General features: G+C 42.8%; 2 protein-coding genes across 6 annotated transcripts; one reads left to right on the top strand and one right to left on the bottom strand.

The window, feature by feature from the left end:
- Positions 1 to 13,294: 13,294 nt before the first annotated feature.
- LOC9631099 (probable nucleoside diphosphate kinase 5) lies at positions 13,295 to 15,038 on the bottom strand. Of its 2 annotated transcripts, XR_002992100.1 has the most exons (6): positions 14,958 to 15,038; positions 14,689 to 14,908; positions 14,518 to 14,625; positions 14,349 to 14,461; positions 14,153 to 14,288; positions 13,295 to 14,087 (listed from the first exon to the last, which is right to left on the bottom strand). XR_002992100.1 is itself a non-coding variant. In XM_024672697.1 (5 exons), the coding sequence occupies exons 1-5, from the start codon at positions 14,998 to 15,000 to the stop codon at positions 14,257 to 14,259; spliced, it is 516 nt and encodes a 171-aa protein (XP_024528465.1). In that variant the 5' UTR covers positions 15,001 to 15,038; the 3' UTR covers positions 13,295 to 14,256. The 2 variants fall into 2 exon arrangements, 1 of the variants encoding a protein (XP_024528465.1); XM_024672697.1 differs by having other exon boundaries at positions 13,295 to 14,288.
- A 126-nt stretch (positions 15,039 to 15,164) lies between these two features.
- On the top strand, positions 15,165 to 16,930 carry LOC9631098. 4 transcript variants are annotated; one of them, XR_002992099.1, is made up of 5 exons: positions 15,170 to 15,263; positions 15,304 to 15,444; positions 15,495 to 15,743; positions 15,800 to 16,202; positions 16,272 to 16,930. XR_002992099.1 is itself a non-coding variant. In XM_024672696.1 (5 exons), exons 1-5 carry the CDS (start codon positions 15,192 to 15,194, stop codon positions 16,086 to 16,088), a joined length of 699 nt encoding a protein of 232 aa, XP_024528464.1. In that variant the 5' UTR covers positions 15,170 to 15,191; the 3' UTR covers positions 16,089 to 16,930. The 4 variants fall into 4 exon arrangements, 3 of the variants coding, with proteins under 3 accessions (XP_024528463.1, XP_024528464.1, XP_002968011.2); XM_024672696.1 differs by having other exon boundaries at positions 15,800 to 15,986; positions 16,039 to 16,930; XM_024672695.1 differs by having other exon boundaries at positions 15,165 to 15,263; positions 15,316 to 15,444; positions 15,800 to 16,930.
- The last annotated feature ends 1,050 nt before the right edge of the window (positions 16,931 to 17,980 follow it).

Genomic DNA, 17,980 nt, shown 5'->3' with positions numbered 1-17,980 from the left:
GGGTTCGAACACTACACCCACCAAAAAGAAAAGCCGCAAAGAGCAAAACGAGCAAGAAGAGGCAGCAAAAATCGTCGTAGATAATAGTACTTGTTACTATTCCAACAAAGTATATATAATCGACGTGAGCCGTATCGACATCCAAAGCAAATACAACCACAGGCTAATATCTGATGAGTGGGTGGAGAAACTAAAGCAGAAGATGCTGGCAAGTCCAGTAACACCCGACATCGCAGACGTGATCCCCTACTACCGAACAATGAAGGGCGAGACGAGGTTTCCAGACTTGATCAATAGGAAGGTGTTGGACGATCAGAACATCCGGTTCTATGCCGTCTCCGGGCAGCATTCTAGCTTGGCGATGCAAGAGATAGTTGTGGATATTATGGTGGGCGAGGAGGTGAAGAAAGTCTTCAAGACAAGAGTTGTCCGCTTGATAAAAGGCAGCTCGCCCCTCCGATCTATCATATACATCTCCCACACGCAGAATGTCAAGCAAGAAACGTGCTACAAATCGGGTCTGCACGAGACATTGGCACGAACACGGAAGCTCTGGGTTCAACTGAAGAAGCCACAAAAACCAGGACAAGGACGTGCACTAGCAACTAGCGCATAGCAGGTAAGCCTCGTTGCATGTGGCATAGCATGTGGCCTCACGCCATTTCCATTGCAGGAATTCTCGAGTCTTCTCTCGAAAACACTGGGGGTCAATGACACACTCAGCATCCATAACATTCTACTCGCGACAAAAGTTGTTTTTGACAAATGGGTAGATGTGCTGAGGAGGTACCATAACGGGGAGTTACTAAACTCAATGGGTGTGGAGGACGGCCGGAAGCCCAATGATTTGAAGCTCAATGCCTTGCGTTTCTCGCGGTCTCTAGACGACAACGACCTTCTAACAGTGGCTAATGCTCTTCTACGTGGTGAGGTAGTCTTCAACAAGACCAAAATGACTCCCGGCCATATTGTGACATACGAGGACTTGTGCACGACTCTGAGAGCTCGTGCGCTATTGAAGGATTGGATCTTCGAGCAAGTGGCCGTGGAGAGGGTGAGCATCGACACCACGCAAGAGATGATGGAAGTGCTGGATTTGTCAAATGAAGACATCGACGAGTACGTGAAGGGGGCCCCCAAGTTCATCGATCTGCTGCGGGATGCCACGAAAAGTAAAGCTGAGAAGTTGGATCAGTATCCAAATTTCATTAAGAGTGATGTCGACCGCCGGCTTCAGAAACAGCTCGACCCCGCAGCAGAGGCCTATCGAGAACCTTACTGGGTATACTTGAATTCGGATGAGGATCAAAGGTGGAGGAGCATCGTTTCCCGCGGAGATGAGCAGGTCAAGAACATCTTTTGTGTGATGGACTTCACAAACGAGGAGATCACTCATGCAGACAAAGTCAGCTCCATCATTGACTTAATGGTGGGACTTGCGGAGGTGGAATCTTCAGTCCACTATATGATCTACGACTCCGAATCCTATCACAAGTTCTGGAAGGCCTTGAACGAGGTGAAGGCTCGGTTGAAAGGCAAGGAGATGCGGGAGATCCATGGGATAATGGCTAAGAAGAAGATACTGACGAATGTCCGCATCTTCACACTCGCCCTTGTTATTGGTCCTGCAGCAGAGTGGGACTGGAGTGACTTCCCAGCTTCGTTCGACAAAGCCGATCAAATTGATCTGAGGGAGGTCAATTTACCCGTGCCTGAGGAACTGAAGACGGCTATGGAGCTTTCGAATCCAAAGAAAGCTCCAGGTGCAGCATGGGAAATGCTCAGCTGGGTCTTCAACGCAATAGCAGGTGGGTCACCTGCTTCCGACTCCAAGGGCAAATGCGTTGTCGAGTACAACTGCGGCGGACTATTCTTTCGAGCCGCACTACTCAAGGGTGTCCCATGTGTTGCGGTGACAAACTCCATTGAAGAGGTGACTTCAATGGAGCATATAATTACAGTTGCCAAAGAAAAACAGTATCTTCTCTGCAAACCTGGTGAGTACGCACTTTAAGTTTAAATGTTATCTCACAAGCTCTGTATGCAGGAGCGTGGCCACCCCTAGATGCTGAAATGGCGTTAACAGCTACTGTTGAAGATACCCATGTTGGGCCGAGCTCACAACCTGCACAAGGTAAGGTCACGTGAGGCCTCACGCCATTTTGATTATAGATCGTTGTGAATATTCAGACACGAGGACTGAAAAGCGCACTGGTGGCGCGTCGAAGAAGGACAAACAGACAAGCAATAGGAAAAAAGGAGGTACAAATTATATTTGCAATGGCGTGTGGTCTCATGCCATTCCTTGCAGGAGACACTTCTTCAAAGGCAAAACAGGCAAGCACTAGCCAAGCTCAAACTGACAGTGGTCATAAAAAGCGAAAGCACGTTGGACAGTCGTCGGGATCAGAAGCGTTTGATTTGAAAAGGAAGAAGGGCAACGAAAAGATGATAGGTAATGCCTCGCGGTTATGGCGTGTGTGCTCATGCCATTCATTGCAGATCAAGGGCTGAGTGAAAGCAGGCAGTCACCACCTCCTGACTCAGATTCCTATGGCGGACTCCCCTTCCCCAATCTCAATAGAGATGTACAATGGATGAGGGATGCTTTTCAAGTCAGGGCCACGTTTTTCTCATCTCGTTGTCTTCGAAGGGTGCAAGAATGTGCAGAAACCATGTTAAGACAGTCGGGTGAGGATACGGTCCTAGGTCACGCACTAAAACAGGCTATGTTGTATTTTGAGATGGAGACTCGGCCAGATGATTTTCCCAAGATGGTCCTGGAAGAACAAACCATCCAGCTTGAGTAGCCTATGGAAGAAATGCAAGAGGGGGATGAGGAGCCAGAGAAAGATAATGAGCAGGAAGAGCAGAAGGATGAAGAGGAGGACAAAGAAGAGGAGGACGAAGAAGAGGAGGATGAAGAGGACTTGGATGGTCCTCACAATGGTGATGATCACAATAACAACGACGACGATGATGACGACGATGGCCAGCCTGAGGTGGCCAAAGAGCAGCGGAGGAAGGTCATACAAGACAAACCATCAGGTAAATAATAGTACATCCATTCCTAACCTTTTACCATTTCTAACATTGTCCATGTAGGTCGCAGAGCAAATGGTAAGTAGAGATTATTCAGTTGAATTTACAAACTCTAGCCTTTAGTGTCGAGGAAGGATAATGCCAAGCAAGGGTCGAAATGTATGTCCAATCCTTCAGAATTAGCAGTGCGCCCAAGTGATATCGGTCCTAGTTCCTCAATAGCAGTTGATGGTAAATACAGTATAGTCGATTCAATGTGCTAATGAGTTTGTTTTTAGTAGCACGGGAGGATACCATCTCAATCGAAGGGAGATATTTGGACATGCATATGGATCTGCCAGTGGACTCTACTTGTCTGCAAGAGTCATCAGAGCTGGTGGAGGCTACTATCCATATCAACGCCAAGCAAACTGACCACGCTCCACTTGATGCTGCCCATACCACTGAGTCAATCTTGTCCACGTATCCAACTAACGGTGACCAGGCGCCATTGGACCCGCATGAGGCCGCCCCAGCCGCCGAGCCAGTCGTATCCTCATTTCCAACGGACTCAACATGTGCCCAATCGTCTGACTACGCGTCGTTGAAACCTCCCTACACCGCCCCTGCTGCCTGTTCGGTCATGTCCACTTTGCCAACGGAGGCACCAGCTGAAATGGCGTGTAATCACACGCCATCGGAACCACCCCATGCCACTGTTGAGCCAGTTGTACCAGAGTCTACAGCTGAAATGGCATGTGCCCACACGCCATCATATGCGATTGACCCCATATTGCAGAGGAGAGTATTTCCGCCCTTCACGTTTCCTCGACCAAAACCCTCTCAACGACTATCGGGAGCACCATTCGCTAATAATGTAGATGGTAAAATTGACTTGTACCATTTTTTATGCTGATGCATTTCATTTCAGAGTCACGGCGAAGGTACTGTATCGTTTTTTATCTGAACGGTGTCCTTTTCTCCCATGAGCGTGGCTCGTCCTCGAATGTCACTGCACCCTCCAAAGCCTGCGGTCGCAAGTTGGTCAAAAGAGACAGATTCACATTAATCACACGGGAGAAACTGCAGGATCTAATAATGACCATGCGACACTTAAAACAGAGGGCCGGGTTCAATTTGCAATTGGGAGTTTGGACATCTATGATGTGCCATAATGCATTAACGTTGCTACAGATGATGCACGATTAGACGCGAGTAATATTACCATTTGACTTTCTCCTAACGCAGGAGGATTGCTTGACTATGGTCCATGTGAGGGGTAGCAAGCCCATCTTCGTCAAGCCAGAGGCTGTAGTGATGAACCGGACTGCTAGGTCAAGTGAAATCCTCATCATCGATGACTCGCCGATTAAAACTGTAGCGAACACGCACACATATGCAGTGCACCCCATCTCTTGCAGTATGGAAACTAGGGAGAAGAAACCCTATGTTTTGGGGGACCTTGCAAAACAGCTTGGAGCGATAGTGATAGAGAATTGGCCAGTCCAAGAGGTGGCTGCAGAAATCAACCAAATGGCAGATGGAACGGTATATCAGAAGCCATTTGATCAGACAGACACCAGTCATCATTTATGGCATGTATATTGTCTAGCCAAGCACTATCCGCATCTCCATAATCTGCTCAACCGGATGGGTTCTTCGACCACTAAACATGAGCGTGGACGTATTAGAGAAGAGATGGCATTACTATTGGGTTTAAATCCTGATAGTGTAGAGAGTGATGAAATTCCAAGATTATTGTATAGGCGTTGGAGGCAAAAAATAACAGTCTGAGATGGCATGTATTTATTTAAAAATGTAACTTATTATGGCATGGGGTTCCATGCCATTGTATTAATATTAAAAGACAATTCTTTGAGAGGATTTGCATTATACTAGAAGTGTTACAGCATGTTATTGGAAGTCTACGAAGTTGTTTTATTAATAAGGGGAAAGTAAAGATTGAATGGGGACTTGGGCTCCACCTAGACTCGGAGCAACTGAGCCAATATTAAAAGGATGGAAAGAAATTGGACGACGATGACAAGGAGAAGAGAGAGGTGAAGCAGTGGCAGGGGGAGAAGAAGTGATTGAGTAGACATTTCCTTGTTTAAAATAAAATGGCATGTGCCTCAATGCAGTTGAATTTTGTTATATTTATATATTATATAAAGGTTTGGAAACCTTATTTTACAAGTGGGATAATAACAATTCCCACTTTAACGAAATAGAGCTTTAGAGAGGATAGGATATTTTATTATGTGTGAAGTAGACCATTAATGGGATGTAATATGTCACTAGTACTTTACAAATAATTATATTAACAACTTTGTCAATATGAACAAGAATTTCTACCTTGCAAAGTAGGTTTTTTATGGCCTTCGAAGTCCACTATGTGATGTCTTCATTTTATGAACTAGATAGTAATTCCTAGAACCTATCTAAAATCTTCCTCATTATGGAAGTCACACACAAATCTATTGATGTCAAATGGTACATCATGATACTAAATTTATTTTCTAACTTCTTTCCAAATTAGGTGTTTTGCTTGAAGGCTAGGTTGTCAACCATAATGAGTAAAGACCAGTTCATGCCTTGGGATGGCTATGTGAGTGTATAGTGGTTTATCACCCTTATGAACCAAGTGGTTTTGATGATTAAAAGAGGTAATGCTAACATGAATTAGTGGTGTCCTCAATCACCAACACTAGTATAGTAGTGAAGTGTTTATTAACCAAGTCTTAGAGTTGCTTCCACCTAGGTAGTGTTCATTACAATGGTGGTGGGTGTCATGTTGGGGATCTTAGTGGGTGATCTCTCTGAATACTGATGTCTAGCTTATTCAACTATGACAACAATCATTGCCACCTAAAGGAGGGCCAAGTCTTGCAATTGGAAGACTTGAGTTTTGGGTGTGCTAACTGTTTTTATCAAAGTAAGTGATAGTAGCATGGCTGGAGAGTAAAGTAGTGAGTGATTGGAAATAGCAAGGAAAATATGGTGAATAATTATTTAAGTGTAGGGTGTGTGATGCTAGCTAATTGTAGATGATGATCAAAGAGTATTGAGAGAGTTGAAATCCCATCCCCAGCTATGTGTTTGTCAATGTTAGATCCCTAGTGGTGGATGGTGTCTGTGGACAAATAATTAAGGAGGTTTTGGGATGTAGGCACTTTGATTTCTCCATCCCTTTGCTTATTCATTTGTGTGAAGGTGCTACTATTAAAAGGAGTTTAACATATTTAGACTAATTTTTTAAATTACCAAATTCTAAAATGTGAGCTCATGTATTTTAATTCCCTCATATAGACTTCTATTCATTGTCTTTTGTGATTGAGTTCGTTGGGATTCTATGGGCGAGAACTTACTTGATGGAGTCTATACTGTTAGCATTCTAATACTATATGGTGATTGCAAGCCATTTGTTTACATTAGTGTGGAATGAGTGGTGGAGATGGTGACTTTTTTATCACTGTTTTCTATGGTGTAAATAACTATAGCAAATGCTAGGGTACCAGGTTCTTGAGGACTGGGTATGAAGTCCATTCTCAGCCTTCTAATGTAGAATTTTAAAATGTAACTTAATTTTAGTACTATCGTCCTTTGTGAAAAACCAAGTTTATTGAACTAAAGCAAATGAAACTTGGTGGTCTTAGGATAGCTGTTGAGTAATGTTCATTTGCACTATATTCCCAAATCGATACTTTTAAATCATGTGGAAGAGAGAGAGGGTGACCTCTGCCTATTATTGTATGTCATCGTGGGTGTTGGACCAAGTCCTCTCAAGTTGTGGATGCATTTTCTATTGATGCTAAGTATATGAAGTCTTTAGCTTATGCTTTGTTGTGTAGTCATAAAACTGTAATAAGGTAATTTTACTTGAGCTAGTTCATGCTATTGTGGAGCAGAGAGAGAGATGATGACAAACAAAAGGCTAGGAAGAAGTTTTGCTATAGAAAGATATCCTACAACATTAATTTGGCTCTAACTTAGCTAAAATTACTCCATTCATTGGATGTTGTTATTGACTTGAATCTGGTATCCTAGAATCTAGTTGATGACCTTTATGACCTCTCTATCCATTATTTCATTCGAGACATTCACCTTGTGGAGGAGCACTATAAAATGGTGTATAATAGTTGTTGACACTAGTAAGTTTTATGAAGATCAGAATAAATAAGTGAGGGTAACATTTTCAATTGGTAAAGGATGTATAAGTAAAGCATTCACATGAAGTACACCATTATGGTTTGCATCACTAGATTCAATCAAGCTTAAAATCTACTTTCCATATGGCAAGATCCACCTATTACCAATTGCATTAATCAGTCATTAATTCTTTGCAATAATCATGACAACAATAATAGCACTTTTTGCATGCCAAGTGTTTAGAGATCATTGACAGAGTAATCTCCTCCATAAGTTGGTGGTATATGTTTTATTTCCTTATGTTGTTATTGCTATGGTTATATAGCCAGCTGAGTTCATAGTTTCATGGGTAGAAGTAGGTGGAGTAGGAGAGTGCTTACAGATTTTTTGGTCAAGATGTAGGGAATGAAATCTATTAAGATTCTATCCCTTACACCTTAAGTTAAATGATTAAAAGGGTGATCACTTGTTTGTAATTCTAATCAATTCAGAAGTTTGTCTCTTTAACTAAAGTCTATGAAGGATTTGCTCTTAGTATGCAAGCTACAAGAATTACTCAACCATATATTACTTGTTTTAGAAAGCATAAAATCCAAACTCAATGGAGGGAATGTTAGTTGTGCATGCTGCCATAGTCAATTCTTGATAAGGCCCATCTTGTGTCTGATATTGAGAGCTTTGGCACCTTGGGGCACTGGCACAAACCAAAACTGAGGTATGTTCCCTCTGCTAGGTCTATAAAATGGATCTGTAGTTCTCAATTTCAGCCATTCATTAGCTCATTAGATTGGTTCTCAGTGGATAGTTTAGTAAGTTCTAGTTCCTTCATAGATTTATATAGATTGATCACTATATAGCTTCATTATCTTACCTTTATAGTTAGCTCCAATAACTTTGTTAAGCATTAAATTAGGATAATAGAATAAGAAAGAAACTGAAAAATACAAAGTCCAACCCTTCTTTCTACTACCTTTCTTTCTTTGCCCTCAAGCTTCAAAAAACCAGAAATGAAGGTAGTTATAACAACTGCTCATTGACTATTGACTAACAACTCCTACTGAGTCAAGGGGAACCAACACCTCCATTTCCACATTGAATTTACTAATCCTTCCATTGTGTAGACTAGCTATTCCATGTGAGGCAACTAGTCATCCACTCGTACTGCAGTCCCATGGTGGATACAAGAGATTATTGATGATTGACAATTTGTCCTTTTCACTCTTAAAAAGCTCTCATAGCATCATCAATAAAAACAATACCAACACCTCCTCATTCAAATTTGGAAGCCATTCATTTGGAAGATGCTCTTCAGCCAACTTATTATCTAGATGTGTTATGTAAAATTGCTGCGGGTGAATGAAAACAAAGTGGCCCATTTGATGAGCTGGACCAATTATGCAACCTTGCCTATCTCTGGATCTTGGCAGAGGTCCCTTGTCAAGATGGATTTCCAGCTCATAGGTTGTGAGATGTAAATTGTGTGCTGCTAAGGCACAATCAGATTTTGATAAGCATTCTAGCATGAAAGGTTGGAAACCATTGAACTGCTGGGGCTTGGGGCATGGGTATTCTGCTAGTGAGGCATGACAAAACTATACCACTGCTCCAAAGGATAGTGCTCTAATGAAAGGTGAAACTGTGTGATGGTGCTCAAGATCTGTCATAGTATATATGGAATGGAAATGTATATATGTGTGACACGATGAACCGGTGAGGACTCATACACAGTGAACCAGTGAAGACTTGTGTCTCTCCACATGGACTAGTCACATGGCACAGGGCTGCTCTCAACACTCCCATTGGCATTGTGGCCATCACAAGTGATGCTCATCAGTGATTTGATATGTGCTATAGAGCAATCTTCAAAAGCACTGGCATTCGAGGAAGGAAGATATATGGGAACAGGGCCTTCTGTTGAGATGTTACATGATAGGATGAAGAGAAAATTAACTCCACCTGCCCGAACAGTGGCAACTGCAGTTGAGAAAGTGGTCCATGGCACATCTATGGAGTACACTCCCCGAGCTTCTATTAGTGATATGAAGACTATCCGCTCAAAGCGTCATTTTTCCTTTGCTGGGGAAGATGTTAGTATGGACCTTGGAGCAAAAAGCTTTCACAAACCTGATGTCAAGTACCATTCTGCTCCAAGACACCGCTCTCGAACCGAGCCACCTCAAGTGGCTGATGAAGAGAGTGCATCACAATAGGTTGAAATTGCTTACCGTAGCGTGGAGCCGAAGCAATGGGCAATCCGACGCGTGCCAACAAAATTGAATGTAAGGTGTGTGGGGATGCTTCTGAGGGGCAAGTGTTGAGCCTATATTCGTGGTGAAAAATCTGCTTCTGTTCCAGCCCCATGTTTTTATAGGGAACGAAAGCAAGCAGGATTTTCAAGATGGTGCTGGCTATATTGTTACAACACCGACACCAACCATACGAAGCGGCTTGAAGACACTATAGTGACTAAAGCTAATGCAATACCTAAAGAATGGCCAGTTGCTAATGGGGTCACGCTCACCTCGGATGAGATTGAAAACCTTGAGAAATCTAGTTTTAATCTTGAGAGGAGAGTTGGAGACATGAGTGACAGGAGCAAGACTATTCCTACAGAGATGGATAGGAGGCCAACATGAAAAGGTAAGGCAGTTAAATTTATTGGTACCGTCTCCAAGTAGAAGCAAGGTAAAATAAACTTGGTTCAAACACTTGAGTGTGAAATTCTCTCCACGAACTACATCATTGCACTTGCAAAGGAGTACACAGTCAAAACAGAAGGTGGAGAGTACACAATTGCCATTCACAACTTTCCTTCTTGCACATGTCCAGACTTTATGAAGCGCGAGGAACATGGGAAGGCATATGCTCCTTGCAAGCATATGTACTACATCTTCATCAACATCTTGCGCCAAGATCCTAAAATGGATATTCATATACACCAAACAAGCCTTACTATTGCTGAGTTGCAAAAAATTTTTGGAGCTAATTAAATTTCTCCAACACTATCGATGTTTATTCTCTATCAATAAAACTTATTATACTTTATATAATTAATAAAAATATGCTTTTTCATTTCACTTTTCATTTTATATGCTTCCGAGTGTTCTTCTCGCAATACTGCCCATAGTACTCGTGTGTTTCCATTTCTGTCTTTACCATCTCAAAAAAGATTTCATGGTAGTCTTTCGGGTGCGTGATGTTGCAGTGTGTCGCAAAAGCATATATACCATCATACTGATCATTGCCATTGTTTCCACCAGACGCTAGAAAATATATGGGGCACTTCTTGAAAGTGGCAGAATTGCACTTTTCTAAAACAAGTAAGAGGGCATTCTTTTTCATCCAATTTGTTGTACCCTCTGTCATTACATTTATCTCCAACTCATGATCACTATCCTCACTATCCTCTCTTTCATCCTCTTGTGTGATTTGGTTATGCTGTGCAATGGGATAGTTATTGCATCTTCAGCCCTTGAACCCTGGGAAGAAAGATTGTGAGAGTTAAAATTATCAATACTAGAACCCATAGACATTTGTGGGTGTATTTCCCTTTTTTCGAATGAGAGTGTGAATGAAGATCTATAAATTCTAGACAGTATGCTACGACAAACCCCTTAAGAATGTATTCTACAAAGAACCAAGTCTTTCTTTTATATGCAATAAGCTTACATCAACGGTTATTTTTTTTCCTTTCAAACGGTTATATGGCTTTACATAGAATCTTATTTCAAATTTAATAATTTTTTAATTCTGACAAACCTAACATTTACTAGCCAGAAAGCATAGAGTACAAATTTAAAGAAGTGACAAGAATACTCTTTTTGCAAACATTTTATTTTATATTCTAACAAATGTCCCTATCATTGCATGTAGTAAATATTTAAATTATTAGAACAAAAAGTGCTCTTTAGAACATTTTTATCTATATAATATATAGAGAGTTATTAAATTATTAGGTTCGCCATAACCTTAAACTTTTAAAATTTATAATATTTGTACTAAATTACAATTGAAAATTGAGCTCAACTCGTGAGCTCAACTCTTCAACTCGTGAGCTCAAGTATGGTCCACGCCCTAGTTATGCCTATGTAGTAGTAGTTTCATATATATGTACCATCCATATACAGTTGAATACACAAAAAAAATTTCCTCCTCATGTGCATCTCTCCACTACTACTATAATATCGAAGCAATTGGCTCCTTGATCTTGGGCATGGAACTTGCTAGCCAAGAGGCTAGTGACAAGGAGGAGGATGAGCCTCCTGATTCCAATCCCTTTTTGCACTGCTTGAAGCTTTTGGTAGATGTGCTAGATGCTTAAAGGCACTAGGCTGTGCAGAGGTGCTGAGCAGCAAGTAGAGTATAAAGCCAGTGGGAGATTGAGAGATTTCAGCAACCTATATAAAAAATTAGATCAAGCAAGATTCAAGAACATGGCATAACAATTCTTTGTAGGAACTTCTAGCAATTGCGAAGGATACTTTTGGAGATTTAAGTGCTTAGTAGTAGTAAAAATGGGAACCTTGCAGTTCACAGCCAAGATCACATGCTAGTGGCAAGATTGAAGCCATAGCAAAGAGCAAAGAGTGTGCAAGTAAGTCCATGACCAAAAACCAAGTTTTGGGTAGTTGATTGATGAGTTTTTCATATGCCTTTCTCATCAGCTCTCCATGCTCATCATCTCAGACTAGCTAAGCATGATTCAAGCTTAGATTCAAGCTTGGATCAGCTAGTGGGAGTATTAGATGATGTGGCATGTAGTTATGCCTACGTGGCAGTAGTTTCATGTATATGTACCATTTATATATAGTTGAATATACAGAAAGTTCTTCCAGTGGGACTTTGAAATTGATCTCGGGGTAGTGCTTTTGTGAAGATATCTGCAACCTGAGTCGTCATGTTGCAGTAGATCAGCTCAATTGTGCCATCTTCCACTTTCTCACGAACAAAATGATGATGAATCCCAAAGTGTTTGGTGCGTGAATGAAAGTGATGATTGGCTGCTAACGCTTGATTATCGCAGAAGAGGCGAGTGGGAGTCTTCACACTCACACCAAGGTTAGAAAGTAGTGTCTTTGGTAGCTTGTGAGGCTGCCAAATATTCTGCTTCAGTGCTAGACGTTGCCACTGTACTTTGCGTCCTGTGCACCACGAGACTGTCGCACTGCCCAGGGAAAACGAATAGCCAGAGGTGGACTTGCGTGTGTCTCAGTCTCCCCCAAAATCAGCATCACAGTAGCCCGCGAGGGTAAGCTCTTTTCCCTGGTAGCACAATCCAAGGTAAGTAGTACCACGAAGGTACCTGAAGATGCGTTTCACCGCTGCCCAATGTTGAGATCCAGGATTAGCCAGGAATTGGCTTGCTCATGGCAAAAGAAATATCTGGGTACATGAGACTGCTAACAGCTTGTCTGTAAGGGATGGAGTCCATGGCTCTTTTGTCGTCCTCTGTCTCAGGAGACATGGATTGGGAGAGCTGGCAGCCTCGATCACGCACAAGTTCCATGTCAAGAAAGTAGGAAGCCGAGCCAAGAGTTTTCATCTGCAAAGATCTCGCTTAACCTGGAGAAACAGTAAGTGATGATTATGGATGACAAGAGTATCATCAACATAAAGAGCGATGATCACAAATGATTCACCGTCCACCCGAATATAAAGATTCGCTGCCTCGCTACGGGAAAAGCCCACACTTAGTAAGGATCTGGGTGCTTGTTTCAAGCCGTAGACAGCTTTTTTGAGAAGCCAGAGATGATCCTCTTTTCCAGCGGCTAGAAATCCTTCTGGCTGTGACATATAGATTTCTTCTTCAAGCTCGCCATAAAGAAACGGCGTGGTCACATCCATCTGTTCCAGATCAAAGTCTCCCACCGCAGCAAAATTAATCAAGGAACGAAGAGTAGAATGCTTAACCACTGGAGCGAAGGTGTCGTTGTAGCCAAGTCCAGGAACTTGCAAGCATCCTTTCGCCACCAATCGCGAACCGAGCCATCAGGATTAAGCTTAAGAGCATACACCCACATGCTCTTGATAATCATCGTACAGCTTTGCTTCGGGAGTAGCAAGCCGTAAGTCTGCCTCCATGGTGGTGATGACCGGGCAGTAGCTACAAGGAACAAGCACTAGGAACAAGAACATGTGTCTCGTTCTTTTGCTGTGAAGCAATCTCGGCTTCCATTGCTACACGCCAGTAAGACGCTTCCTGTGAGGCCATGGCTTCTCCATAGGTCCTCGGAACAGTAGGAGTCCCAGCTGCACGAGATGAGACCATTGTCTCGATGAGACGCTCAGTAGGCCGCCTTGTGCGGATCGATCTGCGTGGAGGATCTGGAGGAGGCGGCGGCATTGGTGGTGTTGGAGTAGAAGCGGGCATGAGTTGATGCGTAGGGACTGTTTGAAGCGGCACAGTGATCATGCTGACAGTCAACTGGTCTTGTTCCGCTTCAACGTCATTTTCTTCGGTCAAGGTAGGCCTGGATGTAGAACCTTGACTGGACGTTGAAAACCACATCTCTGCTGAGGATCTCCTGCTTCGTGATTGGATTTCAGAGACGATAGGCTTTGTGATCGACAAACACAGCCTGCTGGCTCTTGGGGTCCAATTTCTTGTGCATTCCATCAGGGATGTGTGCCCACGCTTCACACCTGAATATTCTCAGATGCGTAACTGTAGGTTCTTGCTACTCCATGCTTCTTCAGGAGCGATGCCAGCAGAGGTGGGGAGCCGGTTCTGGAGATAGTTTGCCGTCAAGACAGCCGGAAACCAGAAGCTTCGTGGCAAACCACTGGAAAGTAGCCACGTGGCACAGGGCCACTCAACAGTTTGCATCCATCGGCTTGGCTCTAGAGCTGCGGCATCCATTGTTGAACTGGACCTGCCTGTAGCTGTGCTCCTTGCTGGATGTACCCAAGCTGCAACCCTGATTGCGAGGGGCCAACATAGAGATCAGCCTTAGATTGTGTTGGATGCGATCTATGGCTCCACCTTTCCCAAGCGCGAATTATACTTAGTACCCTGCCGGCCAATGTGGAGTATGTGACTGACAGTACGAGCCGAAAGCCACGATCCTTGAGACACTTTCGCGCAGCTCATAGTTCTTCGTGAGAGATTCTACCGGCTCCTGCCAAGATCAAAGTACACCACATATAAGCACGAGATACACCGCGCATGAAACGCTTGCCTGTGGAGCGTGAACCACCAAACAAGAGAGAAATTTCTCTTCCAGCAGATAGTGATGAATCTGATCCGTGAACGCAGTTCCTTTGCGTATCGATACCCCATTTGGCTCGAAGGCTACACCATCCCGATCACAGAGAAAAGTGAAAGCTTGCAAACAAACTTGTTCTTACGTTTGTGGATGAGAAACTCTCGCCTTGGATGGATCAGTCGGACCGATCAACTCACGCCACTCGGCAATGGCGTTGCGTTTCTGGAGCACCATGGCAGCGACAGGACCACTGCGAAGAACAAGGGAATGGCTGTAAAGAACGCGGCAAAAACAAGCCAATAATCCATCAAACCTTGTCATGAAATCGACGAGATCGTCAAAAAACTCGCGCTTGGAATGCTCGGCATAAAAGTTCCTGGCCAGCGATTCTTCCAGACGTAGCATTCTCTCGGTGATTATCAGAAAACCCGACGCATTGACAAGGGCCTTGATGGATTCCACCTGATTCGTCTCGACGCAGTCGGGCTTCACCATCGCGAGCGTCGATTCCACATCCCCTCCGCACCGAGATACTGAGAGATCCAGTGCTCGGTAAAGATTCTGGAGACAAGAATTACTCACCGACGCAAGCCACGACTAGAACAACGATTCCGCGCCAGCGCATTTGTCCTCTTCACTCAAGAACCCTAGAAAGCAGGGCTCGTATATTCCTTGTACTGCCACCTGGAAGGAGAGAAATTTGGGGATTCTTCCTCCAGGAAGAAATTTGGAGAGTTTCTTCCAGCAATGGCTTCTCCAAGGCGCCGATCTCAACGCGCCGGTGTTTGATCTCGCAAGATCGTGCAGCACGGTACCATGGATTCACAGGCAGGAAGGGTTGAGGATCTGGAGGACGATCTATTGGAGCGCATCCTGATCTTGCTCGAGGTATGATGGTGATAGGGAATGTTGCAGAGATTTCCTAAAGTTCGTGACACAGTCGCGAGATCTTTGTGCACTGGCAAGCTGCTCAAAATCTCTCTGGAAAATCGGTTGTCGCGATGGAATCTGGGCCAGCGTTTTCAAGAGACGCTGGCCCGCGGCCATCCCTTACAAGCAGCCTCACGAGGTAGCTAATTTTCTTTCTTGTGATAAATTTTCTGATAGATTCCTTTAAAGGATTGGAGAACATCGTACGCTCATCGCCACCTTGAGATGGCAAGCTTGGCCGGAGCCGTGATCGAGTTTGTGAGAATGTACGCCTGCGAAGAATCGCTGGAAGTCGCCAACTATCTCAACGCTCTCGACCTCCTGTGCGTGCGAGACATTGGCTTCCAGGACGTTCTCATCAATCTGTTCTCGCCAGCTTTGAGCGTCCTGGTGAATCTAATCGGCTTGCACTACTCGCTCGTCCATCTCAAGATCCAGGTAACTCAATGCTTTCCCTCTGGTTTTCCTCTTAGAAATCTTTGCCTTGACACCAGGATGATGCTGTGAGAGACGCCCTCGTTGGGAGGAAGATTTCCGATCGACACATATGCTTTCGGTGGTGGAGCATGGGTGTTTGGTCCAATGGCTTCCGCCGGCGAGACGAGATGCACATGAAGATAGCGTCCTTGTACGAGCTCACTGAGCCTCGCCAGCGATTTCTCTTCAAGGTGATGGAACGAGGTACTGTTCATGAGGTTTTGCGGGTGCAAATATCAGCAGATTTTAAATCCAGCGCTTGGGTTTGGAGGGATATGCACTCGCAGCGGTAGCTACAGTTCTTAGGATAGTGCGACGGCTTGGCCATGAAATTCGCGAGGGCTCTTAGACAGAGTTCTGGTGTTTTTAGCACTGATCTTACAGAAATTGGGCTCGCGGTAGAGTCACAGCGCATGGGAGGTATGATTTCTCTTCTATAGTTTCCCGTTCAGTTCATGCTAACTTTTTAATGTTTTTCTCATTTGTAAGTGCTTGAGCTTCCATCGATTTGATTTTGAGACTTTCAGAAACTACTTCGCAGGAAAATCTAAAAAGCTTGTTTTCATCCCAGTAAAATCTGTAAAATACATATGAACCTTGTATTCAGCCGCGTCAGCAGCCAACGTGGCCATGACGTGGGTTGGGATAAGCTACCACGTGGCGGTAGCAGGCTCTTTCGTTTCTTATCCGGGGGGAGCGTGTGCACTCCACAAGCGTCTCTGGTGCTTGGCATACGTAGCTAGGGTTTTGATCGCTCTCGAGGACGATTTGGAAGGAGAAATGGCCCAGTTTGGTGTGGGAGGGATCGCGTTGCAAGCCCCTCAAAGGCCACTCTTCTTGAGCGCCGAGAAGAAGCAGCAGCAGCAGGATGGTGGAGGGTTCTTGGACTGGTTGCTCAAGGGATTGGACAAGGAAACTTTCTCGGAGAAGGATCCGGTTTTGAACCAGGGCGATGGAAATGATCGATCCAATGGAGCTGCGTCGTCAGCGGTGCCATCGAGCAAGCAGAAGAAAGGAGCAGGGACAGCAGCAGCGCCCTCCAAGGGTGGCTTCTTGGGAGGACTTTTCGGAAAGAAGGATTGAATTGTAGACTTCCTTTAGTGCGTAAAAAGAACGCTTCTTGTCAGTAAAAAGAAACGTTTCTTGCTCTCGGCTGTTTGTCCCTGGGCTACTAGCCTAATGAAAATCCAGGAGAGTGTGCATGCCAGGAAATCTCTTGCTGCAATCACAGAAGAATTGTAAAGTTGGTGTTTTGAGTGACAGGTTTCTGGATACATTTATGAACTAACTTTTCTAGTATCTTCTTTACCATTTGTCAGGTGTGATAACACTAAAGTCTGCTTTCTATATAAATCAATTACATTCCAATTTCATGTCAAACCTCAGTGAATACATAAAGAAGCACACATTAGAATTTCAAAAGACATAGAAATGTAAAGTTTGAATTCAAAACATTGTATTTAGATTATGCAATTTCAATTATTAATGAAATAATGTAGTTGATATTTTGAAATTTAAATGATTAAAAAGAGGAATGAATCATTCTTTTAAAAACTTTTTCTTTTTAAATTTAGGGAAAAAACATCCTAACAAAAGAGCTAAAGTGAAAAAAATTTAAAATTTTATTGATAAGAAAATTACTTTTTTGGTAAAAATTAAAGATTCAAGATTATAAGTTCATTCTGAAAATAGATGTGATCTTCATAAAATTAATATAAAATAAATAAAATATGAAATCTATAAAATAAAAATTAGAATAATATGTAATGCGTTTAATTATGATCTTTACTTTTATTTGTTTAATTTATTTAACATGTAAAGTCTTCAAATACATGACCTTGTCGGGGTTTAAACCCAAATTCATATATACTTTTATTTTTATATCCTGAGCACTTAGAAATTGAGTTTTAGTTTTTAGGATATTGAACTATATATAGAAAATAAGAATATTATAAGTATTTAGTAAATTTGATAACATATATATAACATTTTAATATATTTATTTATATTAAGATAATTAAGGTAATTGTGAGTAATTTACTTTAATAATATCTAGAAAATCATTTTTGTTATTGAAAATATAAAATAAACAGCATGTTTTATTATATACAAACATATATAGTCGATATAAAATTCAAGACTTTATCCATTTATAGTACTAAACCATACCTAAAATATGAGAATGTGGTGTTTTGAAC

Source organism: Selaginella moellendorffii, unplaced genomic scaffold (assembly GCF_000143415.4).
Source record: "Selaginella moellendorffii unplaced genomic scaffold, v1.0 SELMOscaffold_9, whole genome shotgun sequence".
Classification (NCBI taxonomy): Eukaryota; Viridiplantae; Streptophyta; class Lycopodiopsida; order Selaginellales; family Selaginellaceae; genus Selaginella; species Selaginella moellendorffii.
Note: the sequence above shows the minus strand (reverse complement) of the source record. Positions and strands in the feature narration are given on the sequence as shown.